This window comes from Plectropomus leopardus, chromosome 11, assembly GCF_008729295.1.
Source record: "Plectropomus leopardus isolate mb chromosome 11, YSFRI_Pleo_2.0, whole genome shotgun sequence".
Lineage (NCBI taxonomy): Eukaryota > Metazoa > Chordata > Actinopteri > Perciformes > Serranidae > Plectropomus > Plectropomus leopardus.
Window position 1 is genome coordinate 7,272,392 of NC_056473.1, and position 24,571 is coordinate 7,296,962.

The 24,571-nt window shown below is 39.6% G+C and overlaps 2 protein-coding genes across 3 annotated transcripts; one reads left to right on the forward strand and one right to left on the reverse strand.

Annotated features, from left to right (window-relative positions):
• Positions 1–1,054: 1,054 nt before the first annotated feature.
• cep152 (centrosomal protein 152) lies at positions 1,055–17,084 on the reverse strand. Of its 2 annotated transcripts, none has more exons than XM_042495550.1 (28): positions 16,410–17,084; positions 16,100–16,214; positions 13,877–13,986; positions 13,696–13,756; positions 13,302–13,619; positions 12,570–12,729; positions 11,730–11,870; positions 11,091–11,230; positions 10,360–10,560; positions 10,126–10,273; positions 9,868–9,959; positions 9,586–9,749; positions 9,270–9,471; positions 8,775–8,879; positions 8,559–8,689; positions 8,329–8,457; positions 8,109–8,244; positions 7,690–7,875; positions 7,345–7,590; positions 6,396–6,527; positions 5,650–6,303; positions 5,042–5,117; positions 4,735–4,902; positions 4,567–4,651; positions 3,365–3,444; positions 2,670–2,826; positions 2,479–2,582; positions 1,055–2,369 (listed from the first exon to the last, which is right to left on the reverse strand). In XM_042495550.1, exons 2-28 carry the CDS (start codon positions 16,184–16,186, stop codon positions 1,564–1,566), a joined length of 5,019 nt encoding a protein of 1,672 aa, XP_042351484.1. In that variant the 5' UTR covers positions 16,187–16,214; positions 16,410–17,084; the 3' UTR covers positions 1,055–1,563. The 2 variants fall into 2 exon arrangements, with proteins under 2 accessions (XP_042351484.1, XP_042351483.1); XM_042495549.1 differs by having other exon boundaries at positions 7,345–7,599.
• Positions 17,085–17,280: 196 nt separating this feature from the next.
• Positions 17,281–23,835, forward strand: galk2 (galactokinase 2). Its single transcript, XM_042496211.1, has 10 exons — positions 17,281–17,780; positions 17,877–17,965; positions 18,239–18,362; positions 18,937–19,030; positions 19,145–19,291; positions 19,480–19,578; positions 20,389–20,541; positions 21,315–21,525; positions 22,261–22,462; positions 23,301–23,835. Exons 1-10 carry the CDS (start codon positions 17,731–17,733, stop codon positions 23,506–23,508), a joined length of 1,377 nt encoding a protein of 458 aa, XP_042352145.1. The 5' UTR covers positions 17,281–17,730; the 3' UTR covers positions 23,509–23,835.
• The last annotated feature ends 736 nt before the right edge of the window (positions 23,836–24,571 follow it).

A 24,571-nucleotide genomic window follows, 5' to 3' on the forward strand; every position in this document is an offset into this window, starting at 1 on the left:
TTTACAGAACTCCAAGTGTTGTGGCTGAGGTGAGGGGTGTTTCCTTTTTCGAAAATGTCCACAAATCTCTAAACTATTGATTGAATGTGTAGTTTTCTCAAGTGTGGAAAAACACTTACTCACTTTCTTTTTGCGTCTAATGAGAACACTGACACCAATCTCTTGTCTGTAAAGGAATTATGACGCTACCACCAGCAGCTTATCTTACATATTACAAAAACCGGAAAAATCTAGCCTGGCTGTGTCCAAAGGAAACACAATCCACCAACCAGCACCTCTTAACCCAATACTGGTCATTTACACATTAGATCTCCTTTGTTTACCATTTCTTTGCATGCTCACACTGACAATAATACTTCTGGAAACAGCCCAGCACAGAACTTCCCATGAAACAACAATTTGAAATGTTTACATTAAACAAAAGAAGTGTAATCTGTTAATTAATGAGCGATAGGAGGTGCTGAGGTGGTTATTGTTACCTTTGGATGGACTCAGGCTAGCTGTTTCTAATTTATATGCTAAAATATGCTAACTGGCTACTGGCTGTAGCTTCATAGTGGGTCTGCTCCATTTCTGTGCACCAGTTTACATGTAACAGTGAGGGCTGGGAAAGCTGTTAAAATGGTATGTAATGTGTCAGCCAGCGGCAGGAACCATGTAGCGGTCAGCTGAAAAAAAAAAACCCCAGAAATGTCGGTCTAAAGGGCAAAACCATTAGCAGCTTTCCTTCTTTTTGAATTTTATGCATGGGCAATAATGTTTACAATGTGATTTTTTTTTAACCCTTTGAAACCAGACACAGAATGGCTCGATATCTTTCCAAACACGAGAAGAAGGCAATGAGCAGCAAAAGATATAGATATAGATATAGATATTAGTCAAAAGTACAAGAAAATTACCTGAAAATTAATTAAAAAAAAAAAAAGAACCTAACTAAAAATAAAGCTAAACCCACAGCAAACAAGTATTGGAAAAAGTGCTTAAAAAATTTTAGATTCTATAACTTATTATGATAATTTTAAATAGATATTTTCCTAAGACATTTCCCCTAGCATTTTAAAAAAAATAGTTTTCTAAATATACTCATTTTTTGCAATTTGTGGAACATTTCTGACCAATTCACTTCTTGCCATTCATTAATTCTGTTTTGTCAAGCTCCCTTGAATTGTTTGTGTATGTCTTTGTATGGACCGTGTGTTGTGAGGAAGTGAATGCCGCCCTCACCGCTACAATTTATCTGCCAGCTCAAATGGTTTGCAGACTCCACCTATTCTGTGCACTGCGGGCGTCTGCAGGCATGCGTAACCATTCAGCATACAGACATGTGAGTGGTATCAATCTTTTCACACAACTCTTGGAAAAGTAGTTTTCCAAGAGTTTCCCAATGTGTCACTCTATTCTTTTAACAATGTCAATGTAACTAAAATGCACTGCAAGCAACTAAGGTAAAGGTCATCATGTAAACATCATACACTGTATTAAAGGCACTATTTGGTAAGCTAAATGAAATCAAGTTATTTCCAAACTCGCTTCCCAAGTTTCCCTCATACCTGCCTGTCACTGTCATTTCTGTTGGTAGAACGGGCTGTCGAAGCCGCTGTCCTGCTGGTGATGTCTTAGCTCAGAGAACAGAGGCCTTGAACAAACTCTGTGCTGCTGCTCAGCCTCAGAGCCAGGGGTGGGCTCTCTATGTGTACTCATCTTTGCATGCTGAAAGTTCAAGGTCTGGGTGTGTGGAGTCTTTTTAGCAATTTCATTGTACACAGTCATGTCAGAAACATCTGGGGTGAGGCCAACAAACTCTCCTAAGTCACTGGCTAATGCAGCAGAGACAGAAAAGGGCTTTACTGGCTCTACTTTCCTCCCAGAGTACGAGAGCGTGGAAACTTGGAAGCCTGTTTCTGAATCACTACTGGTCAGGCTCCAGTCGGGCTTCCTCTCGTCTCTGACAGGAGCCTCCTGGATGAGGAACGGTTTGCTCTGTTGCTCCGAGTCAAGGCGGATGTCTGCTCCCTGCAGGTACAGCTCCCTGCTTTTACTCCTCACAGACACGTTGCCAAGATCCACCTGAGGAGGAAACGCCATCTGTTGGGAAGTTTTGAAAGAGCCGAGGTGTGAGTGAGCAGCAGTTTGGGGTTTCAGCGCTGCATGTATTGAGGCCTCTTCCTTCCCAGACGCAGAAATGTCCTGATGAGGTTTAGTCCTTGCTGCGGCTGCTTGTTTCTGCTCTGAATCAGCAGAAGTCTTTTCCCTGAGGGATCTCTCCTTTGGCCTGATGTCAGGGAGCTCAGTTAGTGTTGGCGGGTTCTTACTAAAACCTGCATTTCTACCTGGAAGGCAGTCAGCTGTGGGCACAGCCGTCAAACAATCTGTAAAGACAAAACACAGATTCCCACCACAATAATATTTCGAAACAACAAAAACAAAAACAAAAAAAAAAACATCTACAGTGCAGCAGTTGTGCACTTCAGGACTCACTTTGTAAACTGTGGTTCTTCCCAGATTTACTTTTGAAAGGCGTCTCCAGCACTTTAGCCATGGCAGCCAGCTTGCTTGCAGCATTCATTATTTTCTTTTCAGCCCTATAGAAGACAAGAAAATCAATACAATTAGCCTGAGGAGCCATGATGAAGCAAGCAAACAAGTTTAGAACAATTATGGCCTCTTGCCCCGTAGGCTTTCCTCCGTCCTCCAGTAACTCCTGCAGACAGGTCAGATAATAGCGGCGCATCTTTCTGGCAGTGTCCTGCCTCTCCCTCTGCACCTCCATTCGGATCATCTCTGCAGCTCGCTCCCGACTATCCTGGAGGTAACGCAGCATGTCTCCTGCCAGGAAAAACACTGTTATGATCTGTGCTTCTCACAGGGTTTGATGGTCATGTATATGAACATGCAAGCAAATTTACTGATGGAAGCTTCCATGCCGGGGTTGTGGGACTGTACTTTATTTATCAGATTTTTTAATAAATACAGAATAATACCATTTAAAGTTGTATGTCCCTCACCGAAGCCAAAATTAAAAACATTTCTCCCTCCTCAGTACTTCGTGTTTTTAAAAATGCCTTGCCTGTTTTGCACCACCTCTTGCCCCCTCATCAATAACTTACAGTCCCTATGCCTCGCCACTGCGGAAAGCCAGTGCAGCGACGAGGAGCACGCGGAGAACAACTAGTCCAGTGAAAGTCCAACTGAGGTGTGTACATGACGAAATAGCTTGACTTTCAGTCGAATTATCTGGGTGTGTTATTCCGTCTGCACTGTCTCCTTCCTCAATCCTCTTCCAGCGGTCCTGACACCTAATTCTAATTCACCTAATTCTCTCTAAATCTGCACAGGCAAATCAAATATCAGAACCATAACCAACCTCTGATCTTTTCTACAGCCATGAGGTACTGCTGCTTCATCTCCTCGAGGCCTTGCTGAGCATTCTGTTGATCAGAACTCCTGTAAGCAAAAACAGTTTGTTTGTTGGCGTAAGTTTAGTGAAATTCATTATTCATTAACTTCTGTTATCACTATGAACACTACAACAACCACACTCAGGGTCATGCTTAGTAGAAGTCATGCTTTTCTTATCTACTCAAGTTTGGTTTTGTAAAGACTAAATAATAAATGTATGAAAACAGTGTTAAGTAGATCAGATGATTGTTAGTTGCAGCTGAACTTTGGTGTATTTTCAGTTATTTTAAACCATTTATTTTGCCTGCACCCTAAACAAAGACACTGTGGCTTCAACATATACTATGCAGGATTTTGTATTATACAGACTCATCCTTTATATTCTTATTTTGTTATGTTCTCGATGTTCCTAGGCACAGCTAACAGGTGAGGTCAGGACTTAAAACAGCGACCAGATGCCAGACTGTAAACAGCACATGTCCAAAGGAAAGCTAAACACATTGCCAGAAAAAAAAATTGCAAATACAGCGAACATTAACAAGAGTGAATAAAGCACACATAGTACACCCTAAAGGAATTTGTTTTAAACATTAAGCATCAATTCAATCATCAAGCAGCAATTTTCCCAGAATCCAGAAATTAACCACATACATCTTTTGTATATTAAAGAGTTCTCAATTCCTAAGGCTTTTTCAGCTTATTCACTCATTAAAAGGTCAAAATATGTTACAGTTTAAGTTTTGTAATGCACAAAACCTCATGGAGCCTTAAAAGAACAAAATATTTTTATATTTTATAACAGCACATCTTGTGGCACAATTAAATTGTAAAGTGATAACAATCATATGCTTTTTTGATATGGCCTCTGACTGGATCGTGATGTTCCAGCTGGATATGAGGACTAGAAGGACTTGATTTGAATATCCTGAAAGTAAAATGCCTGCTTAACCTAGTCATTAGGATAATGACAGTCGACGGGTGAAACATCCTAATATACCCCCAAATGAAAGATCCTTCAGCAAAATCACTAGAGCATTTCATAAAAAAATACACTGGGCTAAATTATGGCAGAAAGTGGCATATAACAATATACAGCCAGGGAAACAATTTCACTTAAGTTCACTAAACTTTAAACTAAAGATAAGAAAAGATATTAACAACACAAACCCAGAGGATTCTTTAGCTCTCTTCTCCTCCTCCAGCTGCTGCAGATGTTTCTCCTTTGCCTTCTGTAAGCTGCTTTCATGCTCATCTACAATACAACACAGATACATTGTTTGTTGAATAAATCTATTTAAATGACTTTTAAAGAAACATTTTAAATGAACTAAATACCTTTCATATGCTGCATGGCAGTTTTGTGCTCTCGAACACTGTGCTGGAGCTGACGACAGGCTTTCTCCAAGTGTCTCTGGAGCTCCTGGTTCCTTTTCTGCAGCTTACTTAATGTCTCAGTGCACTCCTTTCTGCAGCGAGCCTGCTCCTTCCTCTGGGACAGAGAGCCTGGAAATGATGGACAACACTGTCATGTAAAGTCACTAATTTGCACTATACTATAGTCTAATAAAAATAATTAAAACTATGTCATATGGATGTAAGTAGAATATTCTGCTTAGTGAGGAGACAAGAGCATATTTCATACTTTGCATTTTGTCGATTTCTCTCTCATGCTGCTCCTGTGTTTCTTTTAACACACGGCTCAGTCTCTCCTCACTTATCTGTGGGGGCATAAAAGAAACCATGAAGGGAAAGGCAACTTATAAACACTGAACCACATAAAAGACAACATAATAAAAACTGTACACTGAGACAACTCTTTATTAAATGCTACAGTATCTAACCATGGTAGCCATTGCTGACTGGAAAAGGAGAGGCTGTTCATGCAGTAAATTTTGCAAACTCCTAATTTTTTATTAATGCAACATTTCAACCTGCATGTAAAAAATTGACAAAGACTTTGCAGGTTAAAATATTGCAATAATAAATGATTTGGGAACTTGTACATGTAGCTGTGTGGATAGCCTCTCCTTTTCTTTGTTGCTTTGTCGTGTAACTGTACACAACTGGGGTTGTATGCGCACACTAAACACTTTTTCTTTCGCTTTGAGTACTTTTTGGGTTACAACAACCTCTGCCGTCTACAGCCTCATTCAACTAATCACTGAGCATGCCTTAACTATTAACAGATTAAATCTACTCACTTATAAGTAATTTGATCTCTATATAACAGATAATCCAATAAAAACTCACTTTTGTCCATTCCTTCTTGGCTTGAGATACTGCTCTGCTGACTATGTCTTTGCAGGATGTTTGGATGATGTGTGTTATGGTACCCTCTGATGTGGCCCCGCTGGGCCTCCTGGTGTCTTCAGTGCCTTGCTGATCTGTTTTGGGATCCCTGAAAAGTTGTGCCTGGACCTCTGCCAGACAGGTCTGAAGCTCTGAGAGTAATTCATCTCTTATGTGTTGTCTCTGTGCCTGCTCCTTCTCTGCAAGCTGACATCTCCATGCCTCCTCTCGCTCCCTCACAGTCTGCTGCAGCTTGGCCTCCATCTGCAGGAGCAGCTCCTTCTTATGGAGGTCAGCATCCTCTCTGGCCTGCTGCAAAGCCTGCTCCAGCTTTTTGCGCTGCTCTTGCATCTTGCTTTGGTGCACCTGCTCACTGCGGGCCTGGACAACAGAGATCTCCTGCTGTTTGTCTCGTTTCCAAGCTGCTCTAGCTCCGGCCAGCTCAGCCTTCAGCAGGGCAGCTTGCTCTCTCCTCCCTTGTTCCAGCTGACTCTGGAGAGCTGCCACCTCCTCTTGGAGCTCCTCCATCCTCTGCGTTCCAGAGCTCTGCTCCTCCAGATGGTTGTTGTGCTCCTTATGCCACTGCTCCTCTGCCTTCCTCAGGGCCTCAGATACCTGACACATTTTTAATTGAGGAATATGCACATTATCAGAAAAGAAAAGCCAGTAGACAGTAGTGACACTCACAAAGTTCAAACCTGTCATACCTGTTGCTCTGTGCGTTTTAGTTGTAGTTCTTCCCATTTCTCCCTCTCTGTTTGGAGAGAGGCTTGATATTCTGGTAATGAAGTCAAATCTTCAACCCAGCGATTGTAGGCCCTGGTTACAGCACCTTCAACCTGAAACACAAACACTAAATTTGTCAACCCCTGATGAAGTCAAGAACAGGGTGTCTACAAGTTAAATTTAAGACTTTGTAAACACACTTTCATTACCATTTTAAGTAAAATTTAAGACCAAACATCTGATGGAAATACACACTCAAAGTGAAAATATACCCTTTTCATGTAAACACACTGATGTCAGCCCAAAATTACCAAAGGTAAAATTACACTGATGACACTCTCTGTGCTTACCACTCTAAGCACTGAAAAAAAACAAGTTAGCAAGTCTTTAGTTTTACACTGTAGACTTACTGCATGATCTAAATGCATAGAGGAGAAAATAAGGATGTTGTGTGCATACAGGAAATACAGGTCTCGTGTCAAAGTCTGTTTACTGTAGTGCCAACAATGGAAATTCTCGTGGTGATGTGACTGAAAAACATTTAGACCCATACAATCTGAATATAAGGCAATTTAATACATTTTAAGGGCTTTTTATCAGTAAATGTGTATTTAAGACATTTAGAGATTTTTTAAGACCCACAGCTGCTCTGAGGATAGTCAAAAATGTTTGAGGAAGAGCATGGTATGTTGTGCAACATTTAATCATGATATGATATTTTTTTATTCAACAGAGGAATGAATTAAGTATATCATTATTTCACTGAGTATTATAAAAGCTTAAAAGAGAAAAGAAATCAAAATTGTTTGGGAATTACAAAGTGCAACTCTAGTGGTTTTGGACTGATTCTAATTAGTGCCACTCAGACAAAATATACAGTAAAGCACATTTGGCTAACTAGCAGAAGTATCAGAAAAGAAACCCACTAACCTGTTTGGCCATGTCCTCAAGGTGTTTCTCATGCATCTCTCTCTGGGCTTGTTTCTTGGCTTCCTCCACAGCTTTGCGTTTGACTTTGTCAGCTTCCAGTTGCAGCTGCTGTTTCTGGGCACTGAGCCGGGAGTCCAGCTCCTCAGCAGTAACACTGCTGGCTCCAGTCTCATTGGCCTGACAGGTTGCCTCAGCAGTCTCTCTCCGTTTCTCTGTTGTAGCCTCCTCCAGCCTTTGGACACAGGTCTTCTCCATCTGCACAAAAGCAATAAAAACTTTCAGGTCTGATGTAAAATCAAAACTAGGGATTTGAGGGAGCTGGACAGTTATTTCAGGAAATCGTACCTTTTGTAGCTCTTCCTTCCAAGCAGCCTTGACTAAAGCTACCTGAGAGTTCACCTGCTGCTGAATCTCAGTCTCCTTCTCTTTGGACCAGAGAGCTTTGAGCTGGTTTACAGAGGCCTGATGCTGAGCCTCGAGCTCCGCCCTTAGCTTCTCCACCGCTGTGCCACTCTCTTCTCTCATCTTTAGCTGGAAATCAAATAAAGAATTCAGCATTCTCAGTCCACAGGAAATCTGTTAGACTTGAGAAACAGCTTTCCAAAATACAATGTGTAGCAATAAATAAATTGTCATAAATAAATAGTAATAGTTTTGCATCCCAGCTGAGCCAAAAGCAAATACTAACATCCTAATATCAGTCAACACACAACAATTCCAAAACATCAGTTACCATATAATAGTGTTTTATGATCTTTTTTTACCTCATTTTCTCTGATCAAAGCTTCCTCTATCTCCCTGTTGCGAATGCTCTCTTCAAGCATGTCTTTTTCCTTGCAGACTGATATGTAGCACTCTTGCACAGCCAAAATCTTATCATTGGCCTCAGACAGCTGGGTCCTGTGAAGGAGCATTAAGTACTGTAAATGAGCTGCAGGGGTTTCCAGATAACACAGTTTACAGTGACAGGTTCAGAGGACTCACTGTAACTGTTGGACCTGCTGCTGGTGCTGCACAGTCAGCTGTTCAAGCTGAGCGTCATGTTCCAGCATGAGCTCGGTTCTGACCCGGTCCACCACGTCGTCCCTGTACTGCTGATGTATGCGCTCAGCTCTCCATGAAGAAACAAATATGTTTTTACGTGAATGCACACTTTAGGATGATTAAAGGTGAAATATTACATATAATCTTTTTTCCCTCCTTGTGTGTCTTACCTCTCAGCAGCCTCCTGCTTCTCCTGGTCCAGTTCCTGGATCATCTCCCTCATCTTGGTGCAAAGCTCCAAGTTTGCAGACCTCACCTTCTCCTCACTCTGTTTCAGATCCTTATTCTTCTTTTCTAACACCTAGGGTTTGGATAGAACATCACCAGTATTTCATGATAAAGTCTAAAAACAAAGAATAGAATTATTTGACAAAACCACAACAAACCTCCACTTGTTCCTGCAAGTGTCGTTTGTCTTCCTGTAGTCTTGAGAACTCTTTCTGAGACTCTCCAGTCAGGTCTAGATGTTTCATCTGGCTCGTCTCTCTGACCTGTGAACGCAGATGCAGTTTGCATTCGAGCCATTTAATCTCTTGCCTTTTATTTATGCAATGTCTTACCCTTATACCAAAGCATTTATCAGAGCTTTGATGTTATCTGTTTCTATTTATATCAATGAAACTGGACAGCTTTGGTAAGAAATGTGCACAAATACAACATTTTAATCCTTTTGGGTATGTATCTTTAAAGGTTTTGTCACCTTATCTAAACCAATTGCATGTTTTTTCTCATTTTCTCAGCATGAAATCAAATGGGCCAATCTACTTAAAACTATATAACAGCCATGAGCCAGTGTATACCATTAAAATGTAGAATGCTTTGCTCAGCAATACAACATTAAAGCTCATGTCTAGTCACTCAGAGGGGAGTCCTCTCCTCACCGAAGAGCAGAGCTTGGCCTCATCCAACTGGGTCTGCAGCTCGTTCACTTTACCCTGGCAGAGCTGCAGCTCCTCCTGCAGCTGAGTGATCTTCTGCCGCTTCCCCTTCAGACTACCCAGGCAGCGCTGCATCTCCACCCGCAGCAGCTGCAAAGCTTCATCTTTGGGCAGCTTGGAGTCTGACAGGTGAGCCAGGGCGGTTCTGACCAAACAGAAGGAGAAGTTGGATTTTAATTGATGGGAGTGGTGATATTAAAATAGAAATATTGCCATTTAACCAAATTTCACAATATATATTGGCACAGGTTTGGTTTACCTGTGTAGCGTGCCATTTTTCAAGTTTGCTTTCTTCAATCCTAAATCCACACAGGATTCAGACAGCTGGTTCTCCCACTCACTATTCAGGTCTAAAGCAATAACACCGTGTTTCACAGCAGATTCATACAAAGTGATCTGCTCCTTCAAATCTGCCAGATCCTCCTTTAGGATAAAAAATAAATGATGAAAAGTTTAATCAACCAAGTTAAATCAAATTTTGTTTGAGAAATAATGTTTCCAGGGTGGTTCAGTTCCAAAACAGAAATATCAGAGAACGAACCTGTAAGACTTGGTTCATGTTTTCACTCAGTGCTTTGGCTGATTGAGCCTGTTGTAGTTTGATTAGTATCTGACTCATCTCCTGCACTGAACCTGAAGAAAACAGAACCACAGCCGTGAATAAACATTAATCTTAAGCAAATTGAAAACACACTGGCATGGAGGTCGCTTTGGTCGCTTCGCTCTGTGATCTCTTGTCAACAGAGTATTAACATGTATATAAAGGACAAAAAAGTGGACCCAGCCCCCATTCTCTCACTTGTCTGCAATAGCTTGGCACATTGTTGCTGACTCTCCTCCAGACGCTGAGTGAGGGTGTTGACAATTCTGGCTCTCTCCACTTGCTCCTCTTCTCTCTGGCGCTCCAGCTGCTTCACCTGCTCTCGTAACCTCTGACCAACGTCAATCTAGAAGCAACAAAACAACAACACAGGATTTTACTATGTCTGCAGGTAACTTAAACTACATCTCCTGTGATTGTAACACTGCAGACCTGCTCGCTCAGATCCTGAGCTGTCGAGTCGAGCTTCTGCTCCAGTGTCAATAGTGCAGCCTCATGCTGCTCCTTCACGATGGCGAGGTCTCTGTCATGCTGCTGCCGGGCTTTGGACAGAGTGTCAGAGCGACACAGCTCCAACATCTGCTGCTTCATGCTGTCCACTGCGGCCTCTGCCACCCTCTGCTTCTTCGTGTTCTGCAAACAAAATAAAAATTTACACTGTATACACTAAAGAAATATGCATCTCACATCAAAGGTTTCATTTAGAGTCTTTTTTAGGACACATTAAGGTAGGTTTAAAGGTTTAAATGATTTTTTCATGTATGTAAAGCTGACACTGCTTTTGAATACATTAAGTAAATCATGTATGACTGTTTTTTAAAATATATGGGGGAGCTTCATGGACTTTTTGAACGAAAATGTTGATAAAGACCAAATAAACCAGGAAACAACTGTTAAGACGTTTGTATGGGTATCTGTATACATGGTTGAGGAGAGAGGCATTAAAATAGAAAATAAAAGTGCAAAAAAAAATCAGACTGAGATGATTATGACTGCAACAGAAATGAAAAGAGGGAAAGTGAGAAGCGCTTCGTCTTCTCCGTGTGCTGTTGGATGATCACTGATCACCTAATGTAATGTTCAATAGTGTCTTGTATTGAGCTTTAAACAATTAAAAATATGAAAAGAAGGAAAATAGTGGTGCGGGCTTCTGCAGAACTTACCTCCTGGTCTCGCTCAGTAAGGACCTGTACTTGCTGCTGCATTGCTTTCAGTTTGGTTTGCATTTGAACCTCTCTCCCTTTGGCCTCTTCTATCAGTTGGCTCGACTCCTTTAGACTCACTGCTAGGCCATCCTTTTCATCTGTTGATGATAAAAATGCACGTCCAACAAGAGATCAAGGACTCACAGGACCCACTGTGCAGGTCCTCTTAACAGCCACAAGAGGGCAGCTACACAAGTAAGTGAGTAATAACACATCCTCTTGTTTTTCCTATCACCAAAGTCAATGCTGTAAATAATAAACAGCCATTTGGCTTTTAATGGTGTGTCAGCAAAAACAAAACATATATGGACAGTATAAGCGGCAAACACAATGGTAAGACAAATTATTCTTTAAAAGAGGTCGTCCCTCGTAACTTTCCAATGGGCCGAGAGTGAGGGATTTATTAATTCCAAGTTTCAAGTGGATTGTTTCTACAGCTGTTTAAATTTGAACTTTTAAAGTCACGTAAAAAACAAAAAAAGATTAATAATCATTACATTACATTTCAATCCTTAAAGTATACAAAAATCAGTATACTCACATTACTTTACATGGGCATGCATGAACATTTCCCACCCGTCATTGTGTGAAACATACCTTTGGCAATTGCAAACTGATGCTCGATATATCTCATATTACGCCTTGAATCCTCCAGTTTTCTCTCCAAGTCTTCAATTTGCCTCTGCTGAGCCTTGTTTAAAATCTGCAGCTGGGCAAGCTGCTCTCTATCAGCAGTTTCTGAAACACAGCACAAAATTTATATTCAACGCATCAATCGATCAGCCCTCATTTAAACAGTGTGGTGACATTTTAATTTGCAATGATGTCGCTGAGAGTGTGTACATTATATACTACTACTTAAGATGTTGAATTAAGAATATCGAAGCTACAATTAAAATAATACTCTAAATAATAAATTCATCTCCTCATGACACAGACATATAATGGGAATAATGTAAGATAACTGTTTTTATTTACATGCTAGGATTTTTTTAATAAAGCGCTTTAGAAACAAGACACTGAACCCAGTGTTTCCCGTCAGATTACTGCGCAGGAACTCATGTAAATGTGTTTTGTCTGGAGGCTGATCAACTGGCTGTTAACTGAAACTTTGCTCATCTGAAATATTAAGCATTACACCTTGTACAGAGACTGAGACGGACTGACAAAGGGGATTAAATAAAAACAATGAGCAGTGTCCGTCCATGTACCAGCCATAAAAACTATCACACCTTAACAGTGCACTACAGCAACAAAACAGTACTTTTAGATGGGATTTTGATTATTTACGTGAATAAGTTTGCTCAGCAAGTTGAGAAAATCCCTAAATTGACATTATTCGGAAACATGATAACTTTTCAACTACTACTGTGATTTACTTGTCACTATACACCTGTTCTATTAATCCAGCAACTAAATCAAGACTGTAACACTCACGTTGTGTCGAGTCAAGGAATTCTCTCTGCAGATGGTCAAATTGACCTTCATGGTGAACAGCCTTTGGGTTAAATATCTTTGGCTGAAGGGCAGGATGGTGAGGATTGTAGCTGGCCTTGTGCTGATCCGCTCCTCTGTCTAGCCCTCCAGACTTTAAATTCTGAAGATCAAAACAAAACATTTTTACTTTCTTCCACCTGATGCTATTTTTTTTTACCACATTTGGCATATGGAGAATCAGTCAAGTTTGGTGCAAATCACTGACATATCCCAGGCTTTGATAATCCAAAAAATCTACTTTGCATGCTGTATATTGTAATTCTTTTTTGTGTTTTTTTTCCCCATCTAAAAACACAGTGGGATCAGGACAAAAACCTGGCATTTAAAGGGTTAAAATTCTGAAAAATAATTGAATATTTGATATATATGATTAGGACTGATGTTGGTTAAAAAAAATAACTCAATGAAAGTAGTGAATAATTCTAATATATATAATATTTTTTAAAGCTTTATTTGGAAAAGTGCATTTTGTGTGGAGAGTGATACGAGCGTGTGTAATATTAAAGCAGGCACAACATTAACATGACTGATGGACTGCCAGATATCAAGATGTTTATTTTAAATTATTGAGGAAAAAGGTATGGCAAATTCATTTATATTTCATATTTTAAATCACATGTATAGAATGAAAACATCTGCAATGACAAAATAAACTGAACATACTCCACTCACTTGGAAATGGTTCCTGCTGTCGTGGTCCCCGTAGTTTTGGTTGTCTCTGCATCCTCTGTCTCCATTATGCGCTACAGCATTATTTGTACCCTGAGGGTACGGTTTAGACTCATAATCGTCTGTGGAGAAATCATTGGTCTCTGTAGATTTTTCTGTGCCTGTGCTGGTGTATGTATAATCTCCCTGGTTGAACTGATGATCCTGGTTCCAGGTGTGAGGCAGAGGTTGACTTTGAGGGTGATGTCCATTGATCTGAACAGCTCCGTCCTCATAAGGGTACTCATCATGGGGATGTTGATCATAGTCAACCTCATAGTTCTTAAGAGAGACACTGACGTTAGTTTGATAAGTGTTTCGTTTTTCTTGAAAAGTGCAGAAAAAACTAAACACCAACCTGTTCATGAGAGGTTAGCCTTGGATGGTCTGACCACTGTTGAGTCCACGTGGACTGTGGGCTGAGTGGAGAGGTCAAAAAGCATAATTGTACATGCAGTCCAGTATGTCTGATTATTTTAACCACACGGAGTTATACAAATCTGACTTCACTAATGCGTCAGCAGCAACATGTGCTTTACCTGTTGCCCGTGTTTTTATTGCTGCAGGTAGAGCACTCCAGCTCTGGGGAGGAGGAGTCTCTGCTGTCCTCCAGCATGTCATCAGGCAAGTCAGTGAGCAATTTGTGCAACTGCGGAAAAAGAGCACATGGAAATGAGTCACCAGGGTTGCTCAGCAACCAAGTTATAAAGTAATACAGATAGAGAGAAAACAGCACAGAGAAGCAATCACAGACAGCCTGAGAGACAGAATGTGTGAAGTGATTTTAAAATAGGTTAAAGAAAAATTCTATTGTCTTGAGAGGAATCAGGCTGAGTGTCGCTGATAAAAACATTTTGCACATATTTTAGTGTTCATGATCATTTTGTTTTTGTGCGTGTGTCATTTCTAAGCATTCTTTAATCAGTCAACTCGACAAATAATTTACAGTAAATGATCAAGGAACATTTCATAGAGTCTCTGGTTAAAAAGTAAAAATTTGCTGCTTTTAGGTTTTTAGACGAATCAGTTATGACATAAATAATTAGTTTCATCCTTAATATTTGCACTTTTTGCTTAAAATGTACTGATTATTATTTTGGTTCATGCAATCAAACTGACAGCAAAACACTAACAAACAATACATTTTCTACATCTTAACTCTTAATGACACAAAGACAACAAGCCAAATCCTCCCCTGCGTCAGTGACAGACTGACCAGGCTCCCTTTACAAACACCCATTTGTGATGGAACAAGCAGAGTCAGCTGGACTTACTTCCCACAAGGACTGTTGAATATTCCTTAAATCCTCCAGTGTGTCCAAAACCAACGGACCCATATTCTCCCACTTACACACTTAACAGAGATTAAAAAGGTAGTCCTGCTTCACATGATAACCTAATCTTTCTGCAGAGAAGTTCTTCTGTGTGAAATGTCCAAAACATGTCTGGTATGTTGTCGGCTCCCTGTGGTATTGCTGTGTTTTGCTCCCAAAGAACTCCATTGTTTGACAAAACATATAGCGATGTTAATTGGAGCAGAAACATTCCAATTACCGGTGGCAAACATTTTCCACTTGACCAAGTTGTGTATACTAGTAATACGGCTATATCAACGGAAAAAAAAAATATTGGAGAATTAATATTCAGAGTCCCATTCTTCTTGTGAGTATTCCCATTGGTGAGACATTCAGTGAAAGTGTCTGCATGCTCGCTTCAGTTACTCAAACACAAACGGGGCCAAGCACAAAAACAAGGTAACCTAAATTGAGAGAAAGTAGGGAAACCACGGGGCAGAGCTAGTTTCAGTGTGACACACCTGGAAGGAGGTCTTTTCCTTGGGCCAATAATAGCTCAGGTTCATGGCACAACAGATTGTAGGTGTGAGTCATAACACAGCATGCCTGTCTAGCTGTGAAGCTGACTGTGCTTTTGGTATTCAAGCAGTGCACACCTCAAATGCTTCAGCACAAAAACAACCATACTGGCTTAGACAGACCTGACAAAGATAATGCTCAAAAAGGCGAGTAATATTTTATTTTTTTTAGATCAGCTTCACAATCAGCATAATCAGTAAACAAAAAGTGATAGTAATTGTTGTGAAGTAGAGACAAGTATTGCCAAGAGCGCTGCACATTAGTGCAGATAGATAATGGTTTTTCAGAGAATATACTGATACAGATTATTAGTAGTTAATGAGACCAATAACCGATACTTGGAAGCGATTCACATTTACAATAAAAGTAAAAAAATATTTGTCAAAATCTAGAATTTGTAATGTTACAAATTCCAACACAGAACTGTTTAAATGCCTTCAGCAAATGTTTAATCAAAACAGAAATGTTCAACATCATATACTACAAGTTCCCAGCACTTTTTTTGTAAGTACAAATTCCTCCCATGCGGGCACTTTCTTTGCACTTTTTAACTAATTAATTTTATTGGCAATGCTACAAATAAAATGCTGATACAGATGATCAGCACAATGCCAAATATCGGTCCGAATAATCGATCAGGCATAAAATCTGTCGACCCCTACTGCACATACCACAGGTTGTTGTTTTTATAAATCAAGCATACTCTGGATATCTCCTGAATCATGTTATTTGATGTGTATAATCAGAAAATAATCCATTAAACCAAATCACACTGGGAAGTGACACAACAAGGTCAACAACTGGACAGGTGTTGGACACAACTGTAACACAAAGTCTAGCGTTATTACCAAACCGTTACACTGCTGCAGCTCTGTCTGATTACGTTACCTCTTGCTCTCTTGCATAGTCCTCTTGGTCGTACTCTTCTTCATCATGCTGGGTTTGAAGAGCAGCGCTGTCGAAATCAATAGACATGATGCAGATCCGTTTGGTGCAGGGTGCTCTATGAAAAGAGGTGCATAAATACGTAAGAGGGGACTCGCACACAGTCAGGGAAAGTACTTTCTGGGTTTTAAGTTGGTGTTAAACATGTATGAGATGGCTAACGTTAAGTTAGCCATCATTAACATTACAAGCTAGTTTAAATTTAAAAGCACTGTTATGAACGACTCAAGACAAACACATAACGTCAGCTTACCTTTTTTGATACGTCGGTTATTCCTTCATTTCGGTAAGTTACAAGCTAGCTATTAGCCACATTAACCTACTGTTTACATTACAAAGCAGTGACGCTAGCTAGCTAACTAGCGTTGACATTTACTTGCCTTAACAAAAACGAGCCAGACAAAAGTTTAAAAACCACCAGGCCATGCTTTGAAGGACCCCCGCCAAATAACGTTTGATCAAAAAAGTAGATTCATTCGCCAATAAGCAGTTAACGCCAGTTTTTGGTCAAGCAGTAACGTTAAACTAAGTGAGGTAACTTACAATGCTAGCTCCGGTTAGCCGGCTGAACGTCCTCTTTAAGAGCAGCAGGCTCGCCCACTTTGAAAACTCGCGCGCATTAGCAGCGCGAAACCACTGCGGGCAGAACAAAATATACACGATATATTTATGATCTTATATCATCATTACTGACATTATTGGACAGACGGGCGCATACACATGTTTAATATCCATTCGCTGTAACTAAAGATGTAGGGTAAAAGCTGTTTCCTAACATCAATATTGTTGCAAACCCCGGAAGAAGCTATCCACGGTGCTTGCTTCCATGGTAACAGCGCGTGTGGAACTATAGGAAATGTAGTTGCCGTGTTTCCTTGAAATACGAGGACCCGATCAGCCCCTGAAGAGCATCATGGTCTAAATCAAAACTAAAACCCAACTAAACTTAAATGAGAACTACTTATTTAAACATTTAGTGATAATACAAGTGCAAAATTGTTGCAAATTAAAGCAGCGCAACATGCAGTTACTTGCTAAAAACTGTCATATAAATAAAAAAGGCTAGTAACAGCATCGATCTAACTTTTGTTGCATAGATATTAATAGGTCTTGTAAAAAGTATTGTCCCTATTTTGGCCATGTAAATTGCAGATATGTACACATGAAATCAGAACGTTTGACTTTTGCAGGTAAAAACTGATGGACAAGATTTTTTTTTAATTAATCTGAATAATTAACTGTTTGGAAAGCTATATGCTGACGTCGTCGTCCTACACTCCGCTGCCTACGTGTTTAACCACGCTCCCGGTCCTCCAGACACTTCCGTATTGGGTTTTTTCTTTTTGCTGCCGCAGCCTCAACTGTTCCAGAGTCAGCTGCTCTGTTAAAAAACAGGAACCTTACATCTATAAACTGAGCCGAACTCGTGTTTATAGAACTGACCTCAGGTCAGCATTTCTGCATCCGGGATCCTCTTGTGATAGTCAGCTGATCGCAGCTAGGCTCTGCAAACAGCTCTGAGCTCTGCTGTCTGATAACAAGAGGTACTCTCATAGCTGCTTTAAACAGGTGAAATGGCCACAAATCCACCGAAGTTAAAGACTGCGATTACTGGCAATGAAAGGTGAGTAGCAGTAAGATACAGCCTGCTGATTCTCAGTGAGATAGGCGCAAACAAGTGTGATACTCACTTCATTTCTTCATTTGTAATCTTTTACAGGCTTCAAAACTTGAAAAATACTTTTGAAACAAAGTATGGAGAATCTCCTCTCTTCTATGCATGTGCTCCCGGAAGGGTAAATCTAATAGGTAACTTTATTTCATACAGTAGGACTGAGTGGACTCTAGACAGTGGAAGTGGTTTATAGCACATGAGGCTGATGTTGTTGTTTTTGTCTCAGATATTTTGGACTTTCAAGAATAAAGTAGCATTAAACAGATGTTATGTTCTTTAAATATGCTGAGAAAAAGTTTTTTCAGATACCTTTTCACTATTTCCTCAGTCCGCCAGAATTCTTTTACTAAGAGATAAGTGACTTTTGAAAATGATAATCCTTTTCTCCGATTTATCATATTTTACAGGGGAGCATATCGACTACTGTGGCTATTCTGTTCTTCCAATGGCCATTGAACCAAACATCCTCGCAGCTGTCTCAGTGAACAATTCAGGAACAATCACACTGGCCAACACAAATCCTCAGTACAAGTAAGGATTGGACATCCATGATTATTGTTAACACTTATAATGTGAAAGAATTTGATGGAACAACTTTATTTTATGAGAATATGATAGTTAAGTACATAACACTTTAGAATTGCATTTGATTTGTGTGGAAAACTTAGTTGGAACAAATGAACTTGTGTGGGTAATCAACTTAAACTATGAACTTGTGTTCATTATTATGGTAATTAAGTATTTAATTACCATATTTATTAAAGCTCATTTTAAAGTTCAATCCTCATAAAACAAAAAGTTTTTCAGATTAAATTGTTATGTACTGTTACCATAATTATGAACACGCATTTTAAGTTGATTACTCTTAAAAATTAATTTGGTCCAATAAATTTTTCCACATAATTTAAAAGGAATTGTAGAGTGTTATGTACCTATTTACCATAATTATTAACACAGCTGATTACTCATCAAAGTATGTTATTAAAATGTTTTCTGTTTTCACATGATTTGAAATGAATTTTAAGGTGTTGAATACTCGCATTCTGGTTGTGTAAGTTAATTCAGCAGCTTAAAACACATGTAAAGTATCATCATCTGTTTGCAGGGATTTCACTGTGTCATGTTCAGAGGACATTGCAATAGACAGAGAGAACCCACAATGGCATTATTATTTTCTCTGTGGAGTGAAAGGTATTCAGGTAAGAGTTATATTTTGTTTTACGCATTCTTTATCCACGACAAGGGTAGAGTTTAGTATGCAATTGATACTTTCTACACATTTTTGGAATTAACTTCCTGCTTTTTCTCTGCAGGAGAAGTTTGAGATCACTTGTTTGGCCGGGATGTCTTGTGTCGTAGATGGAACCATTCCCCCGAGCTCCGGCTTGTCCAGTTCTAGTGCCTTAGTTTGTTGTGCCGGGCTCGTGACAATGGAGGCTAATCAAAAGTCCCTCTCCAAGGTCAAATACTTTGCAATACAAGCATTTCATTTTATAGCACTATATATATTTAACAAGGAAAAAAAACAAGCAAATGTGGCTCCTAACTTGTGATGTGCTTCACTTTCATTCATTCCAGTAGTCTGCATAGGAGAGTATTTGTCATAAATGTGCTAATTAAACATTTTCTCATTGTTGTCTGTGATCAGGTGATGCTGGCTGAGATATGTGCCAGAAGTGAGCGATACATTGGCACAGAAGGAGGCGGCATGGACCAGTCCATCTCATTCCTGGCAGAGAGAGGAACTGTATGTCGCTTTGCATTCAGTACATTAAGTCAAACCAGTGGAAAGAGGTCGATCAGTGTCATTTGATACGGAAGCCCTAAGCGGCCATGCTTTCATACATTTTTTCCTCTGTTTTCTTGAGATAACAAGATAATTCTTTTGAGATCTAGAGATAACAATACTGTAATAGTAGGCTATAGGAAAATATTGACCACCACATCACATGGGCGGGGGGGTGTAGTGGGTTTTTGTGTCCAGTTTTGACAAATTGATTGAGAGGACTAAACTGATTTGCATCGTGAGGTCTCGATCCATCAAGTTAGCTCCACAGACAGCTGTTGTAATGTTAACATTTATGTTGTCACATTTATTCATTCTTTCATTTCAGAAAAATTTTAGCATAGAAAGCATAAAAGCACAAAACAACCGGCTAATCTACATTAGTGTCCAGGGCTTCCATCAGTCAGTATGGCATGATATGTCACATGTGACGGCAATCTCAGGCCTGTTACATTTAATCTGTAATCTCAAGATCGCAACTGAATTATGTTGTGATCTCAGGAAAACACAGTTTTGTTATCTTGAGAAAATGACCACAATATCTTGGGAAAATGAAAAAAAAAAGTATGAATGTATATGGTCGCGCAGGGCTTCCGTATTTTGAACATCCAAACTATTAAATCCCTAAATAAATATCTAAAAGAGTGCAAGAAGAAATGCGTGTTTGAGAGGTGAGAAGTACCTGCCAGATAAGTCGTGATTTAAATAATACTTTGTTTTGACATTTTCTATGTAGTCAACAAGTACCTTTTGTTTTATTACTGTTTTCAGGCAAAGCTGATAGAGTTCCAGCCTCTGCGAGCCACTGATGTCCAGCTCCCAGGTGGAGCAGTGTTTGTGATCTCCAACTGCTGCGTCGAGATGAACAAAGCTGCTTCTTCTCACTTCAACATCCGTGTGGTGGAGTGTCGAATCGCCACAAAGGTTCGGTGATTCTGACTGGTGGCTCTTAGCGAGATTCTCGGGGGTCTGAGGATGATTCAGGGAACAGGAAAAATATTTTATTTTTATGATACAAGTTCATGACCAATTTGCTGTTCTGAAATGTTATCTTAAATATTCTGGTAATTAATCAAATCAAACAAATTGAAAGGTAAAATAATTATTTGCTTGTAATCTTTATTACACTTCATATTGCATGTACATCCTATGATGGACCTTGTGCTTTTTAAATCTTTATACTGGTCAACATAAATATTTTTTCCATAAACATATTAAGAAATCTCCAGTTTCAATTAGCTTTCGTTTTTAGACATTCAATTTTGTTGCAGATGTCCTTAAGAGGAAAGAACCATAATACTAACTACTACAACAGAGATATTATAAAGTAGATCTAGAACTTTACCCACATCTGGTATGAATGACAGTTTCTCATGGATTTACTATAATTGTCTAACTGCATTGTTACATTATCGGGGTAATTAGTTAAGTAGTTTATACCTGCTATGTGTCACAACACAGTTAGCTGCCTGAATTTCTTGTGTAATTTTCTGAATATTACAGTTACTATTTATTTGAAGTATTTAAAATGTAGTGAAGCAAGGTACTCAGAAACGGCAGAGTGTGGCGTCTCCTCGCTGACAGTCCTTTTGGTAGACTTATAGCAATAATGTGTAAATATCTAATATATAGTTGAAGTGAAGAGAGGCATAAATAACCTTACCTTTCAATGTCTTTGCGGCTGTGTGTGTTTTCAGATGCTGGCCCGGGCACAAGGTCTGGACGCGAGCAGGTTGTTGAAGCTGGTGCAGGTTCAGACGGAGCTGAAGGCCTCCCTGGAGGAGATGCTGGCTCTGGTGGACGAGGTGTTGCATCCTGAGCCGTACAGCCGAGAGGAGATCTGCAAGGCGCTGGGCGTCACTTCGGAGCAGTTTTCCACAGAGCTGCTGAGCGCCAACACTCAGCATGGTGAGAAACAGCTCACAGAAACATCTGTGTATTTCATATCTCAGAACTGTGTCTAACAATAAGTGGAGTACCCGATCAGTTAAACCTTAATCTCTTACTTGTTTTAAGTCTTTTGCAGTGAGAAGACTTGTTGATTTTCTTTCGTCCATATCGTTTAAATTTAACGTCTTTTGGCTTTTGGATTTCTGGCCAGATTTTTAAAAAATGTTTCTTAGGCTCTTGTGACCTGTGAACGGTACTGTAATTTTGACATTTTAATAGATAAAACACATTTTTAAAAAAACATCAAAAGATTATTTATTCATAAAAAAGGTCGGAAGTTGCAGCCATAATTACTTTGACATAGAATTTGGCAATACATTTTTCAGTAATAATACAGCATACTGATATAAGACTAAATATAATCTGGAATTGTACTTGATGTCAAATTGTTAAACATGTGTTTTCCTGAACTTAATAATAATAAGCCACAGAAATTTCTAACCATATCGATGTGCTGACATAAATGATGAGTAACCAGCCATTACTGATTGTTTCCTTTCACTAAAACTCTCATGTTTAAACATCCCGTGAAGAGAGACAGAGATTACTCTGAAAATATTACATTCTACTGATATTAAGGCATTTGTTCAAAAACTAACTCAGCCCTGTGTGGACATCGTTACAACCAAGTAGGAAGTTTGACAGGAGCTGTTATAGGACCTAACAAAATGTGCCTCATCACCTTTTTCTCAGTGACGCATTTCAAGCTGCACCAGCGAGCCAAGCATGTGTACGGTGAGGCTGCGCGGGTGCTGCAGTTTAAGAGCGTGTGCGACTCTGCGCCTACCAACTCCATACAGCTGCTGGGAGACCTGATGAACCAGAGCCATGCAAGCTGCAGAGACCTGTATGAGTGCAGCTGCTCTGAACTGGACCAGCTGGTGGACATCTGTCTGTGAGTACACAGCTCACTGCTGTTACAGATTTAGACTCAGGACAGAATAAGATAGCATGAAATATTAGCCAGTTCAGTTTTAGAGACTTGACCAATAAAAAGTGAAAGACAACTGAGTTCAGGCTAAACTGCAAGTCGTGTGGCTGGATTCCACTTAGTTGCTTCAATATACAGTTTTTTGTGTTCATACACAAGAAATCAACATATTAAATCATTGTATACTAACAGGAAATGATGCAATACTTGCACCACTAGACCAAACTGTAGCTATGAATCCCAGTATACACTATGAATGTTGAGAGCCATGTGGAGACAATCCCAGCTCAGACTGTGAATCATAACTATGCTCTGAATGCCGCATACAGATCCTCTCAAACTGCCACTACCAATTTGCAAAATCTTCTCACAAATTAAAACATTTAATTTGAATTTCCTGTGAGCAGCTCATCCATTTCCTTTGTGCACTGCAGAATGGGAGCAGAGTGTACATAAACAGCACACTCGAAAATAAAGATTTTGTTTTCTACATGTCCATCAGCCTGAGCTGTACTTTGTGTTAAGTGCTAATTAGCAAATACATACTAAATTGCTAAACTTCCTGGCAATTAGTATAAGCGTATAGCTTTTAACATTTAGCTCAAAGCTGCACTGAAAAGCAGGTTGTATGAAAATAGGAAACGTGTTCGTAAATGCTGTGTTTATACCTCTCATCCTTATGTGTATATTTAGTGCTGTTTGGTCAGTATAGATCTATAGTATCCTGTGTGCTGTCTACAATGGACACAGGAATATTGTCTTTACTGAAATCCTTACTTTTTCTTGTTTCTCTTGGTTACAGGAAGTCGGGGGCAGTGGGCTCCCGGCTGACAGGAGCAGGTTGGGGTGGCTGTGCCGTCTCCATGGTTCCTGATGAGAAGGTGGAGTCTTTCTTGCAAACAGTAAGCAAGGCCTACTACCTCCCCGATCCACGCAGAGCGGCGATGCAAAAACAGAGTTTATTTGTGTCTAAGCCAGGCGGAGGAGCTGCAATTTTCCTCGAGGACTGAAATACATCATCCATGTCTGTTTATGCAGCAATCATTCAAATACATCGCAGCTCCGTGGGAAAATGATACTTGTTTACACTTGATTCAGAAGCACTTATAAAATGTAAACCTTACTTTAGTGTTGTTGTCTTTTATTTTACCTCTTTACAAATTATCCTGGAATATAAGGGCCAAAAATGTACTACAGCAGGGAATTATTTTTTACTAGCGGGATATGCTTTTTGTTTTTAAATCATGAAGGTTTTTGTGATAAATGGATTTTGTACTCTGTTTCACTGTTCACCTCAGAAAAGAAAAAATGACAAATAAAATAACAATCATGTTTAATTTGTCCTGCTGCATCAAATTCACCCATCCTTTTTATACATATTACACATGAACATAATGTAGAAGAGTTAAATAAACAGAATATTATCAGGCTTTACATGTGCATTAGAAGTGGTCATGTGTTTACTCTGGCTTTAACAGTGTGTCGGGTTTGTGTTGTGTTAAATGTGTGAAAAACGCTGGGATATCAGGGGAGAAAAGTCCTGATTAAAGGACCACACGCTGGGCTGGAGCTGCTGCACAGGAGCAATTTCCAATCATTAAAAAGCAGTGATGGTGGAGGCTCGGTGGTCTAAGGCACACTGTACTGAACTAAATGTACCTGCAGCACAAAATCTGTTCAGGGACTGTTATCACATCGTACCTCACCCAGACTATAATTTCCTTCACTTTTTCTGGTTAAATATCGATTTAAAAAATATAACAGAAAAAAACAGAGGAAGTAATTGTTGTTGCTTTGAATACTAGCTTTTAAAAGCTAATCTCCATTGTTTTATGTTGTATTGATTCTCTTTATGTCAAGGAGAAGCCTAACAACAAAACTGAATCCAAAGTCATATTTGGTTTTTTTTAAGGATATCAGATTCAAGCCATGCATTCTGGTTTCCAACATTTCTTTGAATAAACATCTGAATTGTTGAGTATAAAATAAGACCAGTTATCGTTAACCGGAACGATACAAGGCACAGCACAGGGAAAACAGAGAGATACTGTATATTGGCAAAATATGGACTCA